Source organism: Neocloeon triangulifer, unplaced genomic scaffold (genome assembly GCF_031216515.1).
Source record: "Neocloeon triangulifer isolate White Clay Creek 2 clone unplaced genomic scaffold, ASM3121651v1 ptg000013l, whole genome shotgun sequence".
Classification (NCBI taxonomy): Eukaryota; Metazoa; Arthropoda; class Insecta; order Ephemeroptera; family Baetidae; genus Neocloeon; species Neocloeon triangulifer.
Window position 1 is genome coordinate 500,207 of NW_026775555.1, and position 20,106 is coordinate 520,312.

Sequence of the window (20,106 nt, forward strand, 5' to 3'; positions counted from 1 at the left end):
GGAAATTCAAATAAGTTGAGAGAACTCACAGGAGGCTATAACTTGAAGCAAGTGAATAATCAAGTTACAAGGATAGATGGCGAATCCGCTACCTTGCTAGATGTCATGTTATCTACACTAGATTGTGAAGGTCAGAGCAAAGTTCTGAAATGCCCCTTTTCGGACCATGATGCAGTGTTTTGTTTATGGGATTTAAATTTAATACAAAAACAGGATACGTTTAAATTCAGCAGGCATTTTTCAGAAGAAAATTGGAGTAAATTTTATGAATTGCTTAGTAATGAAACATGGGAAGATGTGCTCTTCATTGAGGGTGGTGTTAACCTTAAATGTAGTATCTTTATGGAAAGACTTTCTTCATATTTTGAAAATTGTTTCCCGATGAGAAAAGTTATTAATAGAGCTAACCAGACTGGCAAAATCAAATTATCTCAACCTACTAGGGAGCTTAAAACGCAATTAAGAGAACTTGGTGAGCGGATGAAAAGGGAAACCAATGTAAAAGTAAAAGACAAGCTTCGAATAGAATTTAAGAGCCTAAAACGACGGGTTGGAACTTGCATTAACAAAGAAATTAGGAATCATAACAATGAGAGGATTTTGAAAGCGAGTAATAAATCTGGTATGATGTGGAGAATAGTTAAGGAAATCAAAGAAGGTCAAACATCTTCTTGTGATATTATAAAGTGCCTGAGAGACGGGGAGGAATTAATATCTGACCCATATAAAATTAGTGAAATATTAAATGATAATTTCATAGAATGTGTGCCGGAACTAAACAGTGAGCTTGGCCAAAATGTTGAATACACAGTAGAGAAATTTCAACTTTGTATGTTGAGTGAAGAGCAGATTTTTGAAATTTTGTGCGGGTTGCCAACTAAGAGATCGTTTGGCTGGGATGGAATTTCCACAGAAGTGTTGAAAAAAATTTCTGCTTATATTGTAGCTCCACTAACACACCTTGTTAATTGTTCCTTCTGTGAAGGAGTATTTCCAGACTTAATGAAGGTATCAGAAATAAGGCCTCTGTTTAAAAAAGGTAGTAATACAGATGCAGCTAATTATAGACCAATCGCCCTTACGTCGAGTATCTCAAAAGTTTTTGAAAAAGCGTTTTTAATTCAGCTGGAGAAATATTATGAAGGGAATAACTTTTTGCCTGACCAGCAGCATGGCTTTAGGAAAAAGCGTTCTACGGTCACTGCGCTTTATGATATGGTGATAAATGTGTACGACTCATTAGACAAAAGAGAAAAGATTAATGTTATTTTGTATGATTTTACAAACGCGTTTGGATCATTAGTACCTGATAGATTGTTGAACAAACTAAAAATGTTTGGTGTCAATGGTAAAGCGTTAGACTGGGTCAAATCGTTTTTACTAGAGCGAAAGCAGCTAGTTAAACTGAGAGTTCTGAATGATAAGGGTGTAGAAGAAATAATTAAATCAAAGTTGCGTGAGAGTAACAGAGGTGTGCCGCAAGGTACATCTCTCGGTCCCTTTACTTACAGCGCATATTCGATTGACCTGCCCTTGATTGTTATAATTGCAATATTAGTTATATTTGCCGATGACTCTACAATGATAGTGAAAGGTAAAACTGCCTCTGAGGTGAATGAAAAGACAATACAAGCAAACTCTGACATGGTGAAATATGCGAGTGATAATCACCTGAAATTGAATCCGAATAAGACTATGGTAATGACAATGCACACCGCTCAAACGAGGAATATAATCCAGCCTGAAATATTGATTGAGAATGAGGAATTGTCTGTGGTGAACAGTAGTCGCCTTCTAGGAGTAACGTTAACAGATACAATGAATTGGAATAAACAGTGCAGCGAAGTGGTTACTAAGTTGCGTAGTGTTACGTATTTATTTATCATGTTACGAGAAAAAGTTCTAGAATCGACTTTGGTCCAAGCCTATCATGCATATGCGGCTAGCCGAATTCTATACTCGATTGTAATCTGGGGTGGATCTACACATATGAAAGATGTTTTTCTTGCGCAGAAAAGAGTAATAAGAGCGATGGCTGGCGTTCAATATTGGAGAAGTAATTCGGCACTTGACTCATGTAGACCACTATTTGTGAAATTTGGAGTTCTTACAGTCTATTCATTATATATTTTGGAGTGTGTTAAGTTTGTGCGCAAATTTCCTGAAAAGTTTAAAATGAATCGTGATGTTCCAGGTGTTGTAGTGCGAACTACGCGTGCTACTGCATATGTTGAAACAGATTTATTTGTAAGGCCAAGCTCACTAAATTGTGTGAATGAAAGTCCTGAGATAATGATAGCACGAGTATATAACAAATTACCCAATGTATTGAAAGAAATAGCTGACTATGGCAACTTTGTTAAAAGTGTCAAATATGTAATGCTGAAGTGTCAATTCTATGATATGAATGAATATTGGAGATGTAAATTTGAATGATTAAACTTGGAAGATTGAGACTCAGCTGCAGGGTTTTCGGGGGTGGTTTTCCCCTGCAGTATTTGAGGAGGGTTAGTCAAAGGCTTGCCCACCCCCGCCGAATAACTAATGGCGTGCGAGCTCCCTCATTCACTTGATGTTGTATTTAGTTGATTGATAAAACCTAATTATTATTATTATAATGACCTGTTGTAAAGGCAAATTGGAGATGTACTATATATGTCTAATGCAATAAATTTTGATCTAATCTAATCTAATCTAATCTAAATTTGGTGTTTGCATCAATGAATGATTAGATTAGATTATACATAAATTTTTATTGGATTAGACATTAGACATATATGTGGTACATCTGCAATTTGTCTTTACACAACAAGTCAATAAATAGCTATGTATATTGATAGCTATTTATGAATTTGTTAATTTCTCAGCAGAACCCTTTGACTTGCAGTTTACATCTGCTAGTTGTAAACCCTTTCTCTCTTTATTTCCAATTTAGAATTTCTGTATTGACTGAGAAGAATAAATAAAAATAATGACTTGCCTGTCTGCTTACAATTAGAATAACAAATTGCCCGTTTCAATTCGTAGGGGGGGCTTGACACAAAGTGTTTGAAATTTTATTTTAGGCGTTTGGCGTTTTTGTTCATTCCAATAAATTTTATAACAGTTAAAGCTTTTTTCAATTTTGTAAGCATTGTAATATTTTTGTTGTTTTCTACTTCTCTTTCTTGTTTTGTATACTATGAGGAGGAAAACGACTACAAACGATTCCAAGATGACTACAAATTCACTACAAAACGACTACAAAACGATTACAAACGACTCCAAGTTGACTAAAAATTCACTACAAAACGACTACAAACGACTCCAAGTTGACTACAAATTCACTACAAAACGACTACAAACGACTCCAACTTGACTCCAAGTTGACTACAAATTCACTACCAAACGACTACAAACGACTCCAAGTTGACTACAAATTCACTACAAAACGACTACAAACGACTCCAAGATGACTACAAATTCACTACAAAACGACTACAAAATGACCACAAACGACTCCAAGTTGACTACAAATTCACTACAAAACGACTACAAACGACTCCAAGATAACTACAAATTCACTACAAAACGACTACAACCGACTCCAAGTTGACTACAAATTCACTACAAACGACTCCAAGTTGACTACAAATTCACTACAAACGACTCCAAGATGACTACAAATTCACTACAAAACGACTACAAAACGACTACAAACGACTCCAAGTTGACTCCAAGTTGACTACAAATTCACTACAAAACGACTACAAACGACTCCAAGTTGACTACAAATTCACTACAAAACGACTACAAAACGACCACAAACGACTCCAAAGTTGACTACAAATTCACTACAAAACGACTACAAACGACTCCAAGATGACTACAAATTCACTACAAAACGACTACAAAACGACTCCAAGAAGAGGTCTTTAGAAATTTCTCAGCAAAATAAATTAGCAATTTTAAATTAAGTTAGATACAGATTTTTGTGTTAGCTTTGGATTTAAATTTTGCCCTCATTTCCATGATCCTCACAAAATTCTGATTTGAAAAAGTTTTTTGTTCATTGCAATTGGCCAAAAAGTTTGCGAGCATGTTGACGACCTTTTAATTACCAGCTGATTTGATTTTAGCGCGGGTTAAATATTTATCCCGTAGAGGGGGCTAAGAAAAGATTCCCCCAATGACTTGGGCAGACTTGGGGAGAAAAATTGAAGGTGGGACAAAAAATATTTAACCCGAGACAGTGGTCTTAATTTTATCCCTTTGGATTTATCCCGGGATATCTTTTATCCCGGGAGAGCTAAGTCTATTGAATCTTCCCCATTATTTTTCCTTGTCCAAAAGTTAAATGAGCACTCTGTGGTAAATCTGCCCGACCATTTCCTCCAATCAACTGGTGAAGTGGTGGACGGAAAAAAAACATGTTGCAAATAACTTCATTTTGCAGTAAGCGTGAAAAGTTTATGTGGAGTAATTTTCGCTCCTTGAAAAGTTGACAGCGCCATATTTTTGTTTTTTTCTTCCTCCAACACCAAATTAAGAACAGGAAAGTTTTTATGCAACGGATTTACAATTATACTGAGAAAAAATCTCCTCTTGCCAACTAATTGCAGTAATACAAAAAATTCCTTTCGAACAAAATTTTTTATGGGCCACGAAATAAAACGACAGCTCGGTAGACACTGCAGTCTTTTGCTTTGCTCGTCTCACTCCCAGACGAAAGAGCTGTTTTTATAAAAACACATAAAAGAATCAATTTAATGAAATCGTTATTTTCCTCGAGCCGCGTCCAGACCATTTATTTTTGGAGCCCTCTCTTTCCTATTTTTTTCACTTCAATATACCCAAAACATATTAAATTGAGTCTGCTGTATTATGTGTTGAAAGCAACCGGCGGACAGAACAAATATTAGGAAGAAAATCACGGAGGCGCACATTCAATCGATTTATGGCAGCGGCATGATGTGCCCTTTGCTCTCTCTGCATAATGAGTGTTTTGTTGAAACACGTATGTGTGCATTGTTAACAGACTGGTTCTCAATCAGTGATTGAAAAGCAACTTCGTTAAGGAACAGGTTAAATATATAAACATGTTATAACTTTTCGCTTAAACTTTTCCCATCAACCTTATTGCGCCTCCCTTTAATACATCCCTTGGCAAAAAGCTTTTTCAAATTAGATGAGCTGAAATGAGAGAAGACGCTCCCCAGAGACAATACCAAAAGCAAAATACCTTTTTTCGAAATGCAGTGAAAGAATTAATGAAAATGGTACGCTTGCAATTATTTTGCGTGGAAAATCTAAGCACTTTGTATATTTTATTATCTAGCGGAAAATATCGTCTTTTAATTTCAATTTCGCATCGTTTCCTATTCCTAATAAATATATCTGAGTTCGTAAAAAAACTGAAAAATGGCTCTTCTGGAAAAATTAAAAGATTTGTTTTTATTATTATTGTTGTTTATTCTACTCGAGTCAAATGTATATGAAGCTTTTATGTAGTGTTCTTTGTAGGTTAGGCTTAAAGCGCGGCACTCCTTTGAGTAACTTTGATAAGATTCTGCAAAAAGGTCTCCCTGGGATGAGTATTCAAGTATTCAAGTATTCAATATGTTTTATTTTGTTAAGCATTGCTACAAGTAACAAACACTTTTTAAAATAAGTCAGAGTACAGTACATTATTCAAACGATAAAACTCGTTCAGGTCATAAAATTGATGTTCTTGTACAAAAGATTTAACCTTCTTTACAAGGACCTCGTCACTTTCGAGGATTTTCAATGTTACAGGTAAGGCATTAAATATTCTTGGTATCATAAACTCGGGATTTTCAACAGATTTTTTTAGCTTAATTTCCTTCACAATCAGATCATTGTCACAAATGTTTGCTTGATTATATCGAGTTAACCTCCTCATATCTTCGTTATCACTATATTTCTGAAATAGCCTGCGGTTTTGCACTAGAAATTTAATACACTCGAGAATGTACAGAGAAGGCACAGTCATAATATTATACTTAGAGAATAATGGTTTACATGTGTCCAGCGCTTCATTTGATCGCCAATATCGGACGCCAGCCATAGCTCTCAGGGCTCTTTTTTGTGCTCGAAATACTTTTATAAGATGACAAGAACCTCCCCAGATCACAATACTATACATTAAATGACTCTGTACATGAGCAAAGTATATCAGTTTAAGAATATCGTCTGACACTTTATATTTTAACCTAGTAAATATATGGGAGACACCTCTAAGTTTGTTAACAACCCTATCGCAGTGATCACTCCAATTTAAGGTATCATTTATTTCTACTCCTAAGAGTCTGCCGGTCTTTGAGATTTCTATAACTTGGTCTTGAATATTGATAACAGGTTGGACTATATTTTTCGTTTGACTTGTGTGAATCTGCAATATTTTGGTTTTTTTGGAATTGATTCTAAGAAAATTGTCGTTAGCAAAGCTGGTAAAACTATCGTTTACTGCCACTGTTTTTGTGTTTACTTCAGAAAACGAGCCTACCTTAACAATCGCCGTAGAATCATCTGCAAAGAGGATCAGAAGGGCCATGTGTGGCCACTGTGGTGCGTCTGCAGCCGCCGAATATTAGCCTTCGGGACACAAACTCAATATTTACAGCAGTTCGCCAGCAGCTCCATTAAAATTAAAAAAAAAAAAAACAAAGAGCGCTTTGTTCGAGCAAAAAAATTTCTTCTCAATAGGCGAACGTGCCAGCGCAGCATTACCGCCGAATTCACATCGTTTATCGTCGATGGTGTAAAGTATAAAAAGATAAGCCCTTTGTTATGAACATATATTTACAACTCAATTGAATTTCAAATAGGAAGAGTGAGAAAGGAAGGGGTGCATACGAATAATGCGAGTTTGAAATGAGAAAACAGACAGTTTGTGTTCACCTCATTGTGAGCAGCGGAAACAATCCCCGAGAGCAACAATCGCCGCCGCCGCCAGAGTTGGAAACAAACATTTGTTCAGGCTCGCACAGACACACTAATTTGAATGTAACCAACAACCCCTTTGCCAACGAGGCAAGAAGAGCCGTTTTTAAAAAAAGAGTCGCTGAGCATAAATTACACACACGACATGTATTGCAGCACGCGGTGTGTAATTAAAAGTAACCACGGGCAGGCACGGACTGTCAGAGGAATGCGCCGCCGACTTTGTTTTTGACACGACTTGGGGAGTCGGTTTAGAACCGCAAAGCAAAAAATGTCCAGGATGCGTGCGAAAAGTCGCTCGCCGCCTGCGTGGTGTCTGTCTGCTGTGATCACAACGAAATGAATGACACTTGTTGTTCTTATTAGGGCCGCCGACGGAAGCCCGCGCCAGCAACCTCAAATTCAATTCGTGGAAAAACGTCTTCATTTATCACTTTTTGAGAAGGCCGCAGGGTCACGTCCGTCAGTCCGTCGGCAGGGTTTGTTCAGTGTCTTTTGAAGCGGCGATGGTTATTCATCTTTGCACCGCGTGAGGTCGTTATTTATTCCAAACAGATGAAAAACAAATCGTTTTGCATTTTTATATACAAAAAAATAAATAAAAATGATGTTCAAACAATTTGGACAAATAAGCACTACTTATGATAATAATTCTTCTTTTGTTAATCATTTAATGACGAATTTTTGGGTCAGGCCAAGAAAAAGAGCCTTATCGGCCTTTGCCCATAATGAGCTTATTCTTCGATGTTTGATATCAATAAAAAAAAATAAAATAAAAATAAAAATTAGAATTATCAAAATGAGGAAGTCGGGCTTGTCCTCGTAAATTTTTTTTATTAAAAACAAAACGGCTCTACCAGTCTTGGTCACAGTCTGCGACCTTATTTCATGAGCAAGAAAAATACACGAAAAATCAGCAAATTTTCAATTTGCTGATGTTTTGTATTTTTCTTGCTCATGAAATAATGTAGCAGACTGTGACCGATACTGGTACAGCCGTTTTTTTTTTCTTTTAATAAAAACAATTTTTACGTGGACAAGCCCGACTTCTTCATTTCCATGATCATCTCCTTGAGTGTCAACTATTAGAATTATAATTTTTAAATATTTAAATTTACAAATTTTTTTGCGAAGTAAAAAGTGGAGAAGTTTTTTTGGCATTGATGTAACATCATTAATTAATTTTTTCTAATATTTTCCAAAATTACAGAAGACAAAAAATGACAGAATTCTTGAACGCACAAGCATCAAATAACTACACTTCCAACAGAGATTTCTCAATTAAAAATATATAAGCGGAACGTCCCCAGACTCTAATTAATAGTCTTCCTTTAAAAGAGTATAAAAAAAAACTCCACACTCAAAACTGCAATAACAGCGCAATTTTTTGCAATCCCACAGTATCTTTACGACAGTTCGCGAACTTTGGTGCTGTTTTCTTCAAGTATAAGTCTTGGGCGCGCAAAAACCAAATGATTTACGGTGCAGTCCGTGTATAACCAAAATAGACGTACGCGGCCTGTAATGACGCCAAGCAACGATCCAAAAAAAGCAACTAGCGGAGAGATATATAAATTAGGGTGGTTGTCGTCAGGTGATGGCATTCATCATCATTAGATAAATATTTTTTTCATTCCCATCACCACTTACTTACTCAAGGGCGAAGAGAAGTATTGGGAGAGAGCAGAGAACGCCTTGATAAAAAAAGAAACACACACCGGGACCGAGAAAAACATATCTATTTGTTAGGGGGGACTTTGTACGCATTTCAGGTTCTTATTTATTAGACTTTGCGATGACAAACGGCTTCCTCTCTCTCTACGAATGCTCACACGCAGCCGAGTGAGTCGCTAGAAATTTTCACAATGAATGCAATCTGTTTATTTTGGCTTTGGTGAATGTGGTTGTCCCTCCTCTTATACAGAGAAAGAGAGACACCAAACGCCGGCAAGTGGTAAATTATGTGCTTCGTTGATTAAGGGAAGAGATAATTTGGGGAGATTTATTTTCTCTTATTGTTAGAGAGCAAAAAAAAAAACGCAAAAAGGAGTCAGGCACTGCCTGTGAGTTAGTAGAGGCTTGTATTGTAAAAAAAATATTTCAAAATAAATCATTAACGCTACATAATGTTTTTACTTAATTTGTTACTTGTGATTGTAATAAAGGAAAAAGAAATTTAAATTCACTTCACAAAAGAAAACTTCCTTTAATACTTTATTTTACTTCAGAAATATTGACAATAGCCAATCAGTTGTGGTTTGACGTTTTACAAATTCAATTCCTGAAAGTGCGCAGTTTTTTTTTTTTTTAATTATAAATTCGTCTCTGAATTATAAAATTTTTATATGAACGAGACAATAATTATAAAAAATGTTTAATTTGAATTTCATTAAAACATTAAAAGTTATTTCATTTTTATCCAATCAAGCATGCTTGTCATTTAAAAAAAGTTGAACACAAATTTACCCTTTACTAATATAAAAGCATAACTTTACATTTCAAATACTCCTTTGCCTTCTTTGCGGTCAACAAGCAATATAATACAGATATTATAGTCCCGCATTTGCATAACTTTATCTTATTCCCAGTATTTATATTCGCATGTGTGGTCGTCGGCCGTTCGCTTGCTCGGGTATATAAATTCGCCATTATTTTAAGGATAAATCTGAAATCGTATCCCGTGTGACATAATTATTACTGAGCAGCTTAAAACCGCAGCTGAAAATCCCTGGCCGGTCTCGTCTCTTTTCTGGCCAAGTTTAATACATACAGTGGACAATAGTGTATTATTTTATGAGAAACAGAGATCTTTCTTTCATTTTATTTACTATCGGCGTTTTTTTTTAATACAACGCAGAAAAAGAAAACATACAATGCTGGTAGTCTCTTTCATATTTCAAACGAGCCTTGTTTTATTCATCTCATTCGAGAGAAGTCAAAAACATTACTTTCGGCACGTACTGAGAGAGCCGAGGGCACTTAGGGCAAGCACTTGACTCGCGGAGCTTTATTGTAATAAAGGAAAGGCGATTTATTTGTCTGGGGTCCATTAGTGCGTGTATTTATTAAATTGTCAGCGTGCTTTCTGCCCTTTCTTTGAGCCGCTCATTATACATATTGAATTACTTTCGCGTTTTTTCCTGCACCAGAGCCAGCGCAGAAGGAGGAGTTTGTCATTCGATACCAGAGGAGTGTTGTTGTATCTCTGAATTGCTTTCTTTTTTGTTTCATCTCTTTCTGTGGTGCTGGAGGAGCTAGCGCGCGGTGAGTCTTAAATCCTCACTGCAGAGAGCCCGACAATCTCACTTTTGTGTTTACAACACGGCCGCAGCCCTTTGACATGGGACATTATTTTTTTTTCTCCCTATGCTGAATGAGAGAGACACTATTTTATTTCCTACGGCCACCAGCTGCAAATGCAAACATGAGAAATATAAATGTACATATTTTTTTAGGCAACTCTATTTCTTCTCTTTCCTTTCGCCATAACCTCCACACGCGTTTGAATGTATTTGTCAAAGCTGCTGTTGATGGTTCGGTTTCTCTCGTTCGATAGCTCGGAGAGACAAGGAGCACAGAGAGCCGGAGCGATAATTAATGGGACATCTGTGAAATATAGCGGGCTTGAATGGGAAAGGATTGGAGTGGAGATTGCATCTCAAAGGAGTTCATTGTGGGTAATTTTTATTACATATACCGCTTTTCTCTCTGTCTGCGAGTGTGTGTTTGGGATCGGCATTTTTTCCATTCGGCACTATTAATCACATGATCACATGGTTGATGCTCTTTTCGAATTGTGTGTTCGATTAAATTCGAGTGTGAGCTTGGTTTTTAAATATTCATGGGAGAGGAACAAGCTGAATAACATATATGGCTGCGGAGGAAGAAGAAAATTGGTCTATGACAGTCTAATGAAAGAAAAAGAAAAATTAAGATTGTGTATAGGCTAAAACTTGAAAAATGGCCACACGCAGGAATATCAAAAATTCTTTAAAATCTTTTTACTGACTCATAAATTGGTGCATAAATGTGTAAGTGGTGTAAGTCATTGTAAGTTATAATTTTTTTGGCAATATCTTATCGTGCCATATCCTTTTTTAATATTTATAAACCATGCAATTTTAATCATAATATTTTAAAAGATGGAAATGAAGATTCGGGCTTTTCCTCGTTGCAAAAAATTGTTTTTTATTCAAAAACAAACGGCTCACGAGGAAAAGCCCGAATCTTCATTTCCATGATCATCTCCTCGAGTGTCAACTTCTTCAAACAAATTTTAAAAGATGTTTTCGTTATTGAATTCAATCTAAATATAGTCACGTTACAAGATTAGATTAGATTAGATTAGATTTATTTAAATCAGATAGTTTGATTAATGATTCCATAGAATTCTTTTTATAAATTAATCTTTGCAAAAGTAATAAATTAAGAATATTTATCAAATATTAAATTACTATACAATTGAAATTCTACTTCAATATTTTAGTTGCAAATTAATAATTCTTATTTTATCCATTTCATTCAATTATCCTCCATTTAGCATTTAGTGAAATTCATTTTATCGCTACTTTCCCTTATATAATGTTATTTATATTCCAAAAAAATTGAACATGTTTTGAAAAAACAAAAAAAAGCCAAAATACTCCATTGAGCCATCTGTTAGGCATATCGTTTTCGTTTTCCTCATCAATTATTTTAAATGTTTTCTTCTAGGGAGAGAGAGACTGTTTCTTTGGCAACTCTTTTCCAGAGCAGCGCCTGAATACCCGAGATATTATTTTCTGCAATGCTGTGACAAGCAACAATGTTATATAAAAATTATCCCCACATTAGAAATTCTAATAAAAACAAACAGCGACACATTTTCATCATCACCCATCGCCAGCCGCGGCGACGGTTCCTTTTGCCAATTAGAATGATGATGGTAAGAAAAGTATATAAAAAATGAACGCTGAGCTGCAAAAGAGAGATATTATCCATTTAACAAGGAGCGAGAGAAACTTGACAACCATTATAGAGGCGTATCCGATGCGGGAATCCATCATCTCGCCGCGACCCAGCGAGCAATGAATTGTTATAAAAAATTATGTAGCAAGGGGAGAGCCGGTCCAAGCTGTTTTATAATGAGAGCGATTAAAGACAAAATAGTGTGAGTCTAATTGGTGGTCAAAACAGCCCAACGATATTCAGAGATGCCTATCGCGGAACATAATAATAAAAAGCTAATTTATGTAGCCAAAGGGGTTGTCTCTCAACACAACTGATGAAAACAACCCGTTCGTCCGGGCTCGAATATATTTTCAGAACGTGTTGTAAAAATATTTCCGACTAACAGAGCGTGCCCCCATCAATTTGTTTTTCTCACCTGTAATGTTCCCGCCGCGTGTCGAAATTGAAGAGAAATGCGACTGGCACTGCAGCCGACTGTTATAAAAGGGGGGCTCATTCGGAATATTTGCGCACATTTTGCGCCAAATTACAGAGCCCGGCCTTAGCACGGCCAATTTCAGCGAGAGAGTGTAGTTAGCTTGCTGCCAAGTTGATTACTATCATCTTTTATACATGCTTGACCTCGCACTTTGCCGGGTTATTACTTAATAATTGAGTCTGCAAGTGTGAAAAAATAATAATCCGACGTTTTCTTTGTAGTATAAAACACACAGCACGAGAGAGCGCGGGTATATAATTTTATGACCATTCCTCCTACAAATAAATTCAAAAAAACGAAGTAGGTGTTGGACGCGAAAAGATCACGAAATGAAGTGCGAAAGTGAGACGAATCGTTTGATATATTCATGCCGACTATATTGCAGAAGGAAAATAAGTTATTCTCCTGCGATTGTAAAATTTATTGCCCCGAGCTGGAATGAAAATTCGAGATCTTGAATTGAGGAAAACTTATCAGTTCTATAATAGTTTTTCAGCAAATTTTAGTAATCGGCTTTAGCTTTGAGAGTTTTGAGACAAATTGAGGTGAAGATTATATCAAATTGTAAAATCTTAAGCTTTGAAAGATATCTGTGAAGCTTTGGGTAAAAGAAGTGCGATTTTTAACTTTAGCAATTTATTTATAAATAAATAAACAAATATTTTAAACCAATACAAACAAAAATTTCTTGAAGAAATGAGCAAAATCAACGGAATTTATTGTTAAATTCACCGTGAATTTATTTTCATCATGATCTGTGCCCCGCATGAGTTAATCATTATTCAATACATATGAGTTAAAATTTATTCAAGTCATTATTACATATTAATGTTGTCGAATTATGCTTATTGATTGTCGGATGTCATCCTCAATTTTTGCAGATAAAAAATTTAGCTATTAAATAAAAATCATCCATTTTTATAAATTTTGATCAATGAACCTCGTTACATGAAATTTAGTGATGAGATCCATCAAAAACACAGTTTTTCTATAATAAAAAATTATAAACCCTTTTGCTCATCCTACACGTTCTTCCCCATTACCACGCTCATAGTTTAATAATTAATGATGGTAAGAGTGAAAAGAAGACGCTGATAATTTAATACTCAACGCTGCTTGGTGGTGCATGCGGATGGATGTCGCTTCAGCCCTTTGTGCTACTCCATCAGAGACGCTAATATCTTTCAGATGCACCACCAGAAAATTCCTCCCGCGAGTCACAAGGGCACTATAAATTTAATTATGTTAGCGTGTTGATGCCTGCGCGCTCGTGATGGATGCACACCCTCTGCTCTGCAGCCCAAATATAAAATCCTGAGCTCAACACTAACTGCCGAAGCCCTTTTCATCCGGTGATGAGACTTTTAGAGCTTCAACCCATCGAGAAAATATTATCCTAATATACACTCTCTGGAGATTTCTCTGAGCGTTCTTCGTTTTTTTATTTGTTCTGCTGGCGTTTTATTGAAGTGTCGTGCATCAAACATGCGCGAGATTTATCCACTGTTTATTTGTTTTAAAATGCCGTGTATTAATGTGCGTCTCTAACCAAAGGAAAAGCGACCCCGCCCGATAGCAGTCGATCAAGCTTTTGTGTTTGCGTTCTTTTATTTCATTTAACTCACCCGCTGTATTTGTTTGGTGCAGTAAAGAAATTTTGAGATTAATTAACGCGCAAGGGTGTTGAGTATTTATTTTTATATTCACGTTATGTAAAAATGGTCATTTGCTCAGGTGTCAAAATTTATTTTACTGATGTGTGCTTTCTTGTGAATGAAATTTTATAACTTAAAGTAAGTTTCATATAAGTATGTAATTTTTACTTAAAAATAGGCAATAGATCTAAAAAAATTTATGCTGTTTGTTGAGCTGAATTTAATTGTTAAATATAGAAAAATGCAAAAATGGCAGAATTTTATTGTCTTTTAAATAAACAATTTCAAAATGGAAACGCATCTTTCCATTCATAGAATGAACCATTTGCGATGGCGAGAAGCTCACCTTTGTTAAAAGCAGAACAAGTATTGAAAATTGAAAGCATGAGCCCTCATTCATTTGCAGATGCAGCGCTTCCATAAAAAATTATATCGCAACAACGCATCTCTTCCAAAGCTATTACCATGTTGACAGCTCACAAAAACCACGCAATCGAGATCAAACGACAATAAAAATGACAAAAAAAAAATGAGTTTGCTTCTGCTTTGACTAGTGGACCGAAAATTCGTCTCTCGAGGCTCTCAGTCGGCGCCGTCAGAGGAACCTTTTTCCGCAACAAAAGGTGTGAATTATCCCGGCATTGTGTTTGGTGGCTGCGCAAGGCGAGAGTGTGGCGGGCCGTCCTTTGCATCTCTCCCAAAAATAATACACAATAAAGATTAACTTTTTCTACGCTGAGCAAGCGAGCGCCCCCAGATAATTCCGCCGAGAGTTTTGTCGCATCTTCCTGGGGGGTCGAAAATAATATAACATTATGGGGCGGCTCAGGGGAGGAGCGGCAACTATACAAAACTTTTATCCCCTAAAAGAGCATTTTTTCATTGGAATTTCCGCTTTTAATTTGATTTTTTTCAGTAGAAAAGTCGTATATTTTATTTATACATTTTTCCTCCGGCTCTTGTATGTTTTTATTTTTTTCACGGGAGATTCCTCCCTATTGTGTGACGTTTGGGTGCAAATGAATTATCATTCTGGCTGCGGTGTCAGGTATAAATCATCCTAAACATATTAAAATACACACGGAAGAATATCAAGAATATCGCTCCGGAAAAAAGAAGAATGGGACTTATGGAATTTGCATATGAAATATTGTTTTCTCTTTTTCAAGGGACAATAGAGAGTGAATCACTCTCGCACGTTTTGACGTGTCACCTTTTTTCTAAATGAGCTCCTGGCCGAGGTTGCTGAATTCGCTTGGTGCATATTTATCGCCCAGTGAGAGGCATTCTTTATAAGTACCAAATGAATTATTTCTGGCTTGTAAATGAGGCAGTTTTATTTGCACAGATGGCAGTTAAAATACCAGCACGTTTTTTGGTTAATTGCTTATTCAGAGAACGCTCATGCACTTAATTTAGGAGCGTCCCTCTCTTTTTTTTTTATTTTATAAATACTCAATTAAACACGTCGGTTTGAATTTCAAATCAGATTACTCCATAAGTGGCCGGGAGATTTATTAGTATAAATTGAGCACTCGGTCGAAAACGCTTCCCATCATTACTTGCTGTTTATTGTGACGATCCTTTAGCCGTCTTGGTGTTAGTACACATTTATATAATAAAAGCAGGGCCGTCGGTAGTTTATATATGGGATGACACATCCATAAACCAACAGGCCACTCAAAATTGTGTAATTTAACTTGCAGATAAAGATGAGATTTAATGAAAAGTGCTTGGCAATAAAACTTGCTAATAAACGACTTATTTGTGTTGCATTTACGGATTATACTTTCTGCGGTTAGGTGCTTAAAATACCAGGATTTATAATTCAACGGCAGATAATAATATGCAAAAGCTGTTGCATACAAGAGCAAAAAGATAAAAATTTAGAAGGTACATAATGATATTAAATTATTTATATTTTCTTGCTAAATATAAGTTTAAAAATGTTCACAAGAATTTTAAAATTTTGACGGTCGAATAATATGTAAATTGTAACATATATATAGATCCAGAAAACTGAAAATAATAAATAGCATAAATTAATCTGAATCGATTTTGATTCCCAACTTGCCCGAATTAACCTCAAAAATTCAAAATACTAGATTTTCAAATTTTAAATAGAAAGAAACCTGTACGGCTAAACAACACAAAAAGTCTAGAAATTATGATTTCAAAAATCTTAACAAGCTTCCGGAGAGACTGAAGCGAATAAACAATACTAATATATTTTTTAGTGAAGCGAAGAAGTTGCTCTTTGACAAATTATTTTATGATATCCATGAATATCTGCTTTGTAAACTTGAATGAATATAGAATGTTAAATTAACTTTTAATAAGACTTATTCCAAATATTTGATCTAAAATGGATTAAAAAATCTATTGAATTGAATTAGACATGTGAATTTGAATTTCGAATCTCCGTTGAAATAATAATTTTATTTCCTCCCATCCATTTTTTTTTTTAATTTTTGCGTTTCAAAATTAAGTTTGGAATAAATTCTACAAGTGATAAAAAAATTCTTAATTAAAAACATTAATTTTTTTTAGCAACGTCGATCCAAATTAGTACAGGTCACTTGATTTAATTTTCCAACGATTGAAGACTCCAGATGGTCTATAAACCAACCTGCGCAAAAACACATATCCTATACTATGTAAAAAGCTATAATATATTATACAAATGTCCAAAGGGAAACGTCTCGACGGCTCTATTTTGAATTTCACTAGCTGCGAATAAAAAAGCGGAAATCCAGGATCAGCGTCTGCCTCGGTCTCGCAGCCGAAGTGATTCGCTACTTGATCACAAGATCCCTGTGCGCTTCTGTCTCCGAAAAGCACAGATTTAACCCACTTGGTAAAAGAACGTATCTAAAGAGCTGCACGTGAACAGAACCCTTGAAGAAAAAAACATCCAAAGAGTATAAAGTTGTGCAAATGCGGCAGAAATTGACGCGGCTCCGGCAAAAACATTATCTAATATCCTTTAGCCATGGCAGCATAATAAAATAATTTTTCTCTAATGGAGCGCTGCCGGGTGCTGTAATTACACGCGCAACAGAATCGCGCGTTAGGCGGCGGATGGAGTTCGTCGGTTGCTATCCTCTCTGATGATCATATTCAAAAGATTAACGAGGCATCTCGCTATAAATTAGTCCTGCTTACAGATTTTATCTCGCCGCCTAAATATATGCCCGATCTTTCGGAAACGAACTCTGCGTGTTCTCGCGGCTGGATGCTGCAAATAAATCGCGAGAGGAGGCTGCCGTCGCGCAAATATAATAATGATACACACACGCCGTGCGGTTCAACTGAGAGACTTTGGATCAGATCACTTACCGAAAGAAGACGCCGCCGAGCAATACGCGAGGAGAAGAGCTGAGAGGAACACATAAGTCTGCTGGATGTCCATTGCACTCTGCTAGCTGCTGGAAATAACAAGGGGGAAAATGTATAAAATTATTGGAATATATCATTGGATTGTAGAGTTCTAGGTAAATGATAAAAATATTTTGGTTCTAAGGCGTCTTTTTGAAGATATCGAGACTTTAATAAATAAAAATTAAAATAGTGGGTGAAAATTTAGCGTTTTTGTTTGAAGAATTTGACACTCGAGGAGACTCGTTTCCAAAATTAAGTTTTGTCAATATTTTATTTATTTATATCTTATTTAAATAACACAACATCTTATATCAAATCAATATAATCAAAGAATTTGATCTAGAATGTAGTAAAGTTTAATGAAAAAAAATTAATAAAAAATAAATTTTCATGTTTTAAAACATTTATATAACGAAATAAAAATTTATAATAAAAACGCATGTTTAACATCTACTGCATTGCAAATGAGTGGCATAATTATGGTAATGTCTGCATGACCAGACCTTGAACCACGTCATAGGTCAATAAAATCAGAATTGAATTGATGTGAATTATGAAGCTTTTGTTTCATTAAGTCCGTTTTCTGTCGTTTTAGACAAACAATCGTTTGTTAGTCAACAATCAGTTTATTCGTTTTCAAATCACTCCTAAAATAACTTTAAATGGCCTACTCTACTAATTTGATATTTCCAATAGCTTCAAATTCATACTAATAACTTTATTATTATAATTATTGTAGTTTATTTGTCCAAATTGTTACATCAAATTCCCTAAAAAAAAAATAACAAAATAATTTATCTCCATCCTCATAATTATTGTAAGTTTTACCTTATTTAAAATTGTCAATAAATTCAAATATTTAAAAAAAAAAAAATAGAGGACTTTATTATTACTTGCGCTCTCTGAAACATGAAACCAAAATCGATAAAAAATAATGGAGTAAATGGAGTGTACATTAGGGCTTATGAAAAATATGCGGACAAAGTTGTTGTGAATTAATCGCGCCTTTCTCCCTCAAGTACGTGCAAACTTGGCCCTGCTGTTCAAATTTGACACGGCGTGTTGAATTTCACACGCAACGCCTTGTTTGTTATTTACGAATAATTGGCACTCTGTATTTTATTTATAGATTCTTTTGAGGAAGACGATATAGCTTGGAAATCTCTGAGCAAAACAATATTTATTTATTCAATAGTAAAAAAACGCAAAAGACCTCAAAACGTGTTGCTGATATTAAAGAAAAACCATATTTTTATTTGCACAAATTGAAAAAAAAAAATAATACCAGAAATTTCGAATAGTTAGCTTGCGGCCCATCTCGGCGCGGACCTCTCTTGAGGCCCCGCGTTTTAGCAACTTGTTTGTCAGAGGTGTTGCCGTTTCTGCACATTTTGTAATTTGTAAATTGTGGCGGCACTTCAAAGGAATAATGCAATTTCAAACATTCAGAGAAATTAAATATGATTTTTTGTTTATATTGTGGTGTGATTAAAAGCATCATGTTAATCACGCATGATTGAAATATACAATAAAATTTCATTGCTTTCACCCCAAAAACAAGCTCATCCGAAATTACCAGCTTGCTGGTTTTGGCCTGTTGTATCTCGCTTGTGTTTGGTTGCGAATTCATCAATTTACACCAGATTAAAATCAACGACAGCTATGCTCCAGCAGCACAGAGAGCCTGATGAAATTAATGGAAACGAAAGCAGCACGTTTGGCTTTCGCACTTTTGAATTAAAAAGGGTCGTTTTGACCATCGGCTCCCGTGTGCGCACCATCCTCAGAGAGCCTTTGTTTGTTTTTCATTTGCATGCATTCAGAATCGATTTCGCACACAGGCCATAAATAAATTTGTTTGGCCCAAAAATCTAGCCGCTGCTCATCCACGTGTCCGCTCGAATTACACAAGAAATCCTTTTTCTTTAATCTTCCCGATAAAACGCTCTCGTACCCCGCGGAATGGAACATTTAAAAATAGAGCAAGAAAAAACCCGCAACTTGCTATATTTTCATCAACACGCGAGTTTCTCGTCTTGCTACGTGAGACTAATTGTGAGCACGGTATAGACATCAAATCACGCGTACAACTCTTTCCAAACCATTTAAAAAACGTTAAAAATATATCTTAAAGATACACTCTTTTTTTTCAAATAAAAATTTATTTTAATGAGAATCGGAGCGGTTGTTTGTCCGTTTTAATTCCGCAAGAAATGGCACACTATAAACTAAAAGTCGCTCGTAAAATTGCTCCGGCTGATTTTTAACTATTCGCAAACTCCCTCTCTTTTTGGTGCGTTCGGTCGAAAATTATGCCTCTCCGGCCAATGCGTGGGTTCTCAAACCGCCAAACAGCAGAAGCGGCTCTTCGCTGTAATTTGCTATTTCGGTATTGGCGAAATATTTCAGCTTAATGTTCACTCGGCCGCCGAGAGACCATTCATCAATAATTATTGACTGTAAAGCCCTCCGAGCTGCTGAGAGAGCACTCTGTTTTGTATTAAATGTAAAGTGTCCCAGAGGTCTCAGCATCTCATTTGAATAACGTGTGTGTTGAGGTTGAGGACAGGCTGAGGAATTGGGCGCTTATATTTGTTTAATAGAGCAGCTTGTAATCATATTGTAAATTGACCGGTCTATAACTCTAGAATTTTGATTGGATATTGACTCGATCAATATTCTTACTATTATTATTGGATA

The 20,106-nt window shown here is 35.7% G+C and overlaps 1 protein-coding gene across 4 annotated transcripts in view; it reads right to left on the minus strand.

Moving 5' to 3' along the window:
- Window positions 1-20,106, minus strand: part of LOC132198574 (extracellular matrix organizing protein FRAS1-like) — a 63,347-nt gene that overhangs the window by 25,328 nt on the left and 17,913 nt on the right. For 2 of the 4 annotated variants that reach the window (XM_059622676.1, XM_059622678.1), the window contains exon 2: window positions 17,365-17,453. In XM_059622676.1, coding sequence (XP_059478659.1) covers window positions 17,365-17,437 — 73 coding nt within the window. In that variant the 5' untranslated portion in view covers window positions 17,438-17,453. The remainder of the gene's footprint in view (window positions 1-17,364; window positions 17,454-20,106) is intronic. The other 2 variants (XM_059622677.1, XM_059622679.1) reach the window with 1 other exon arrangement.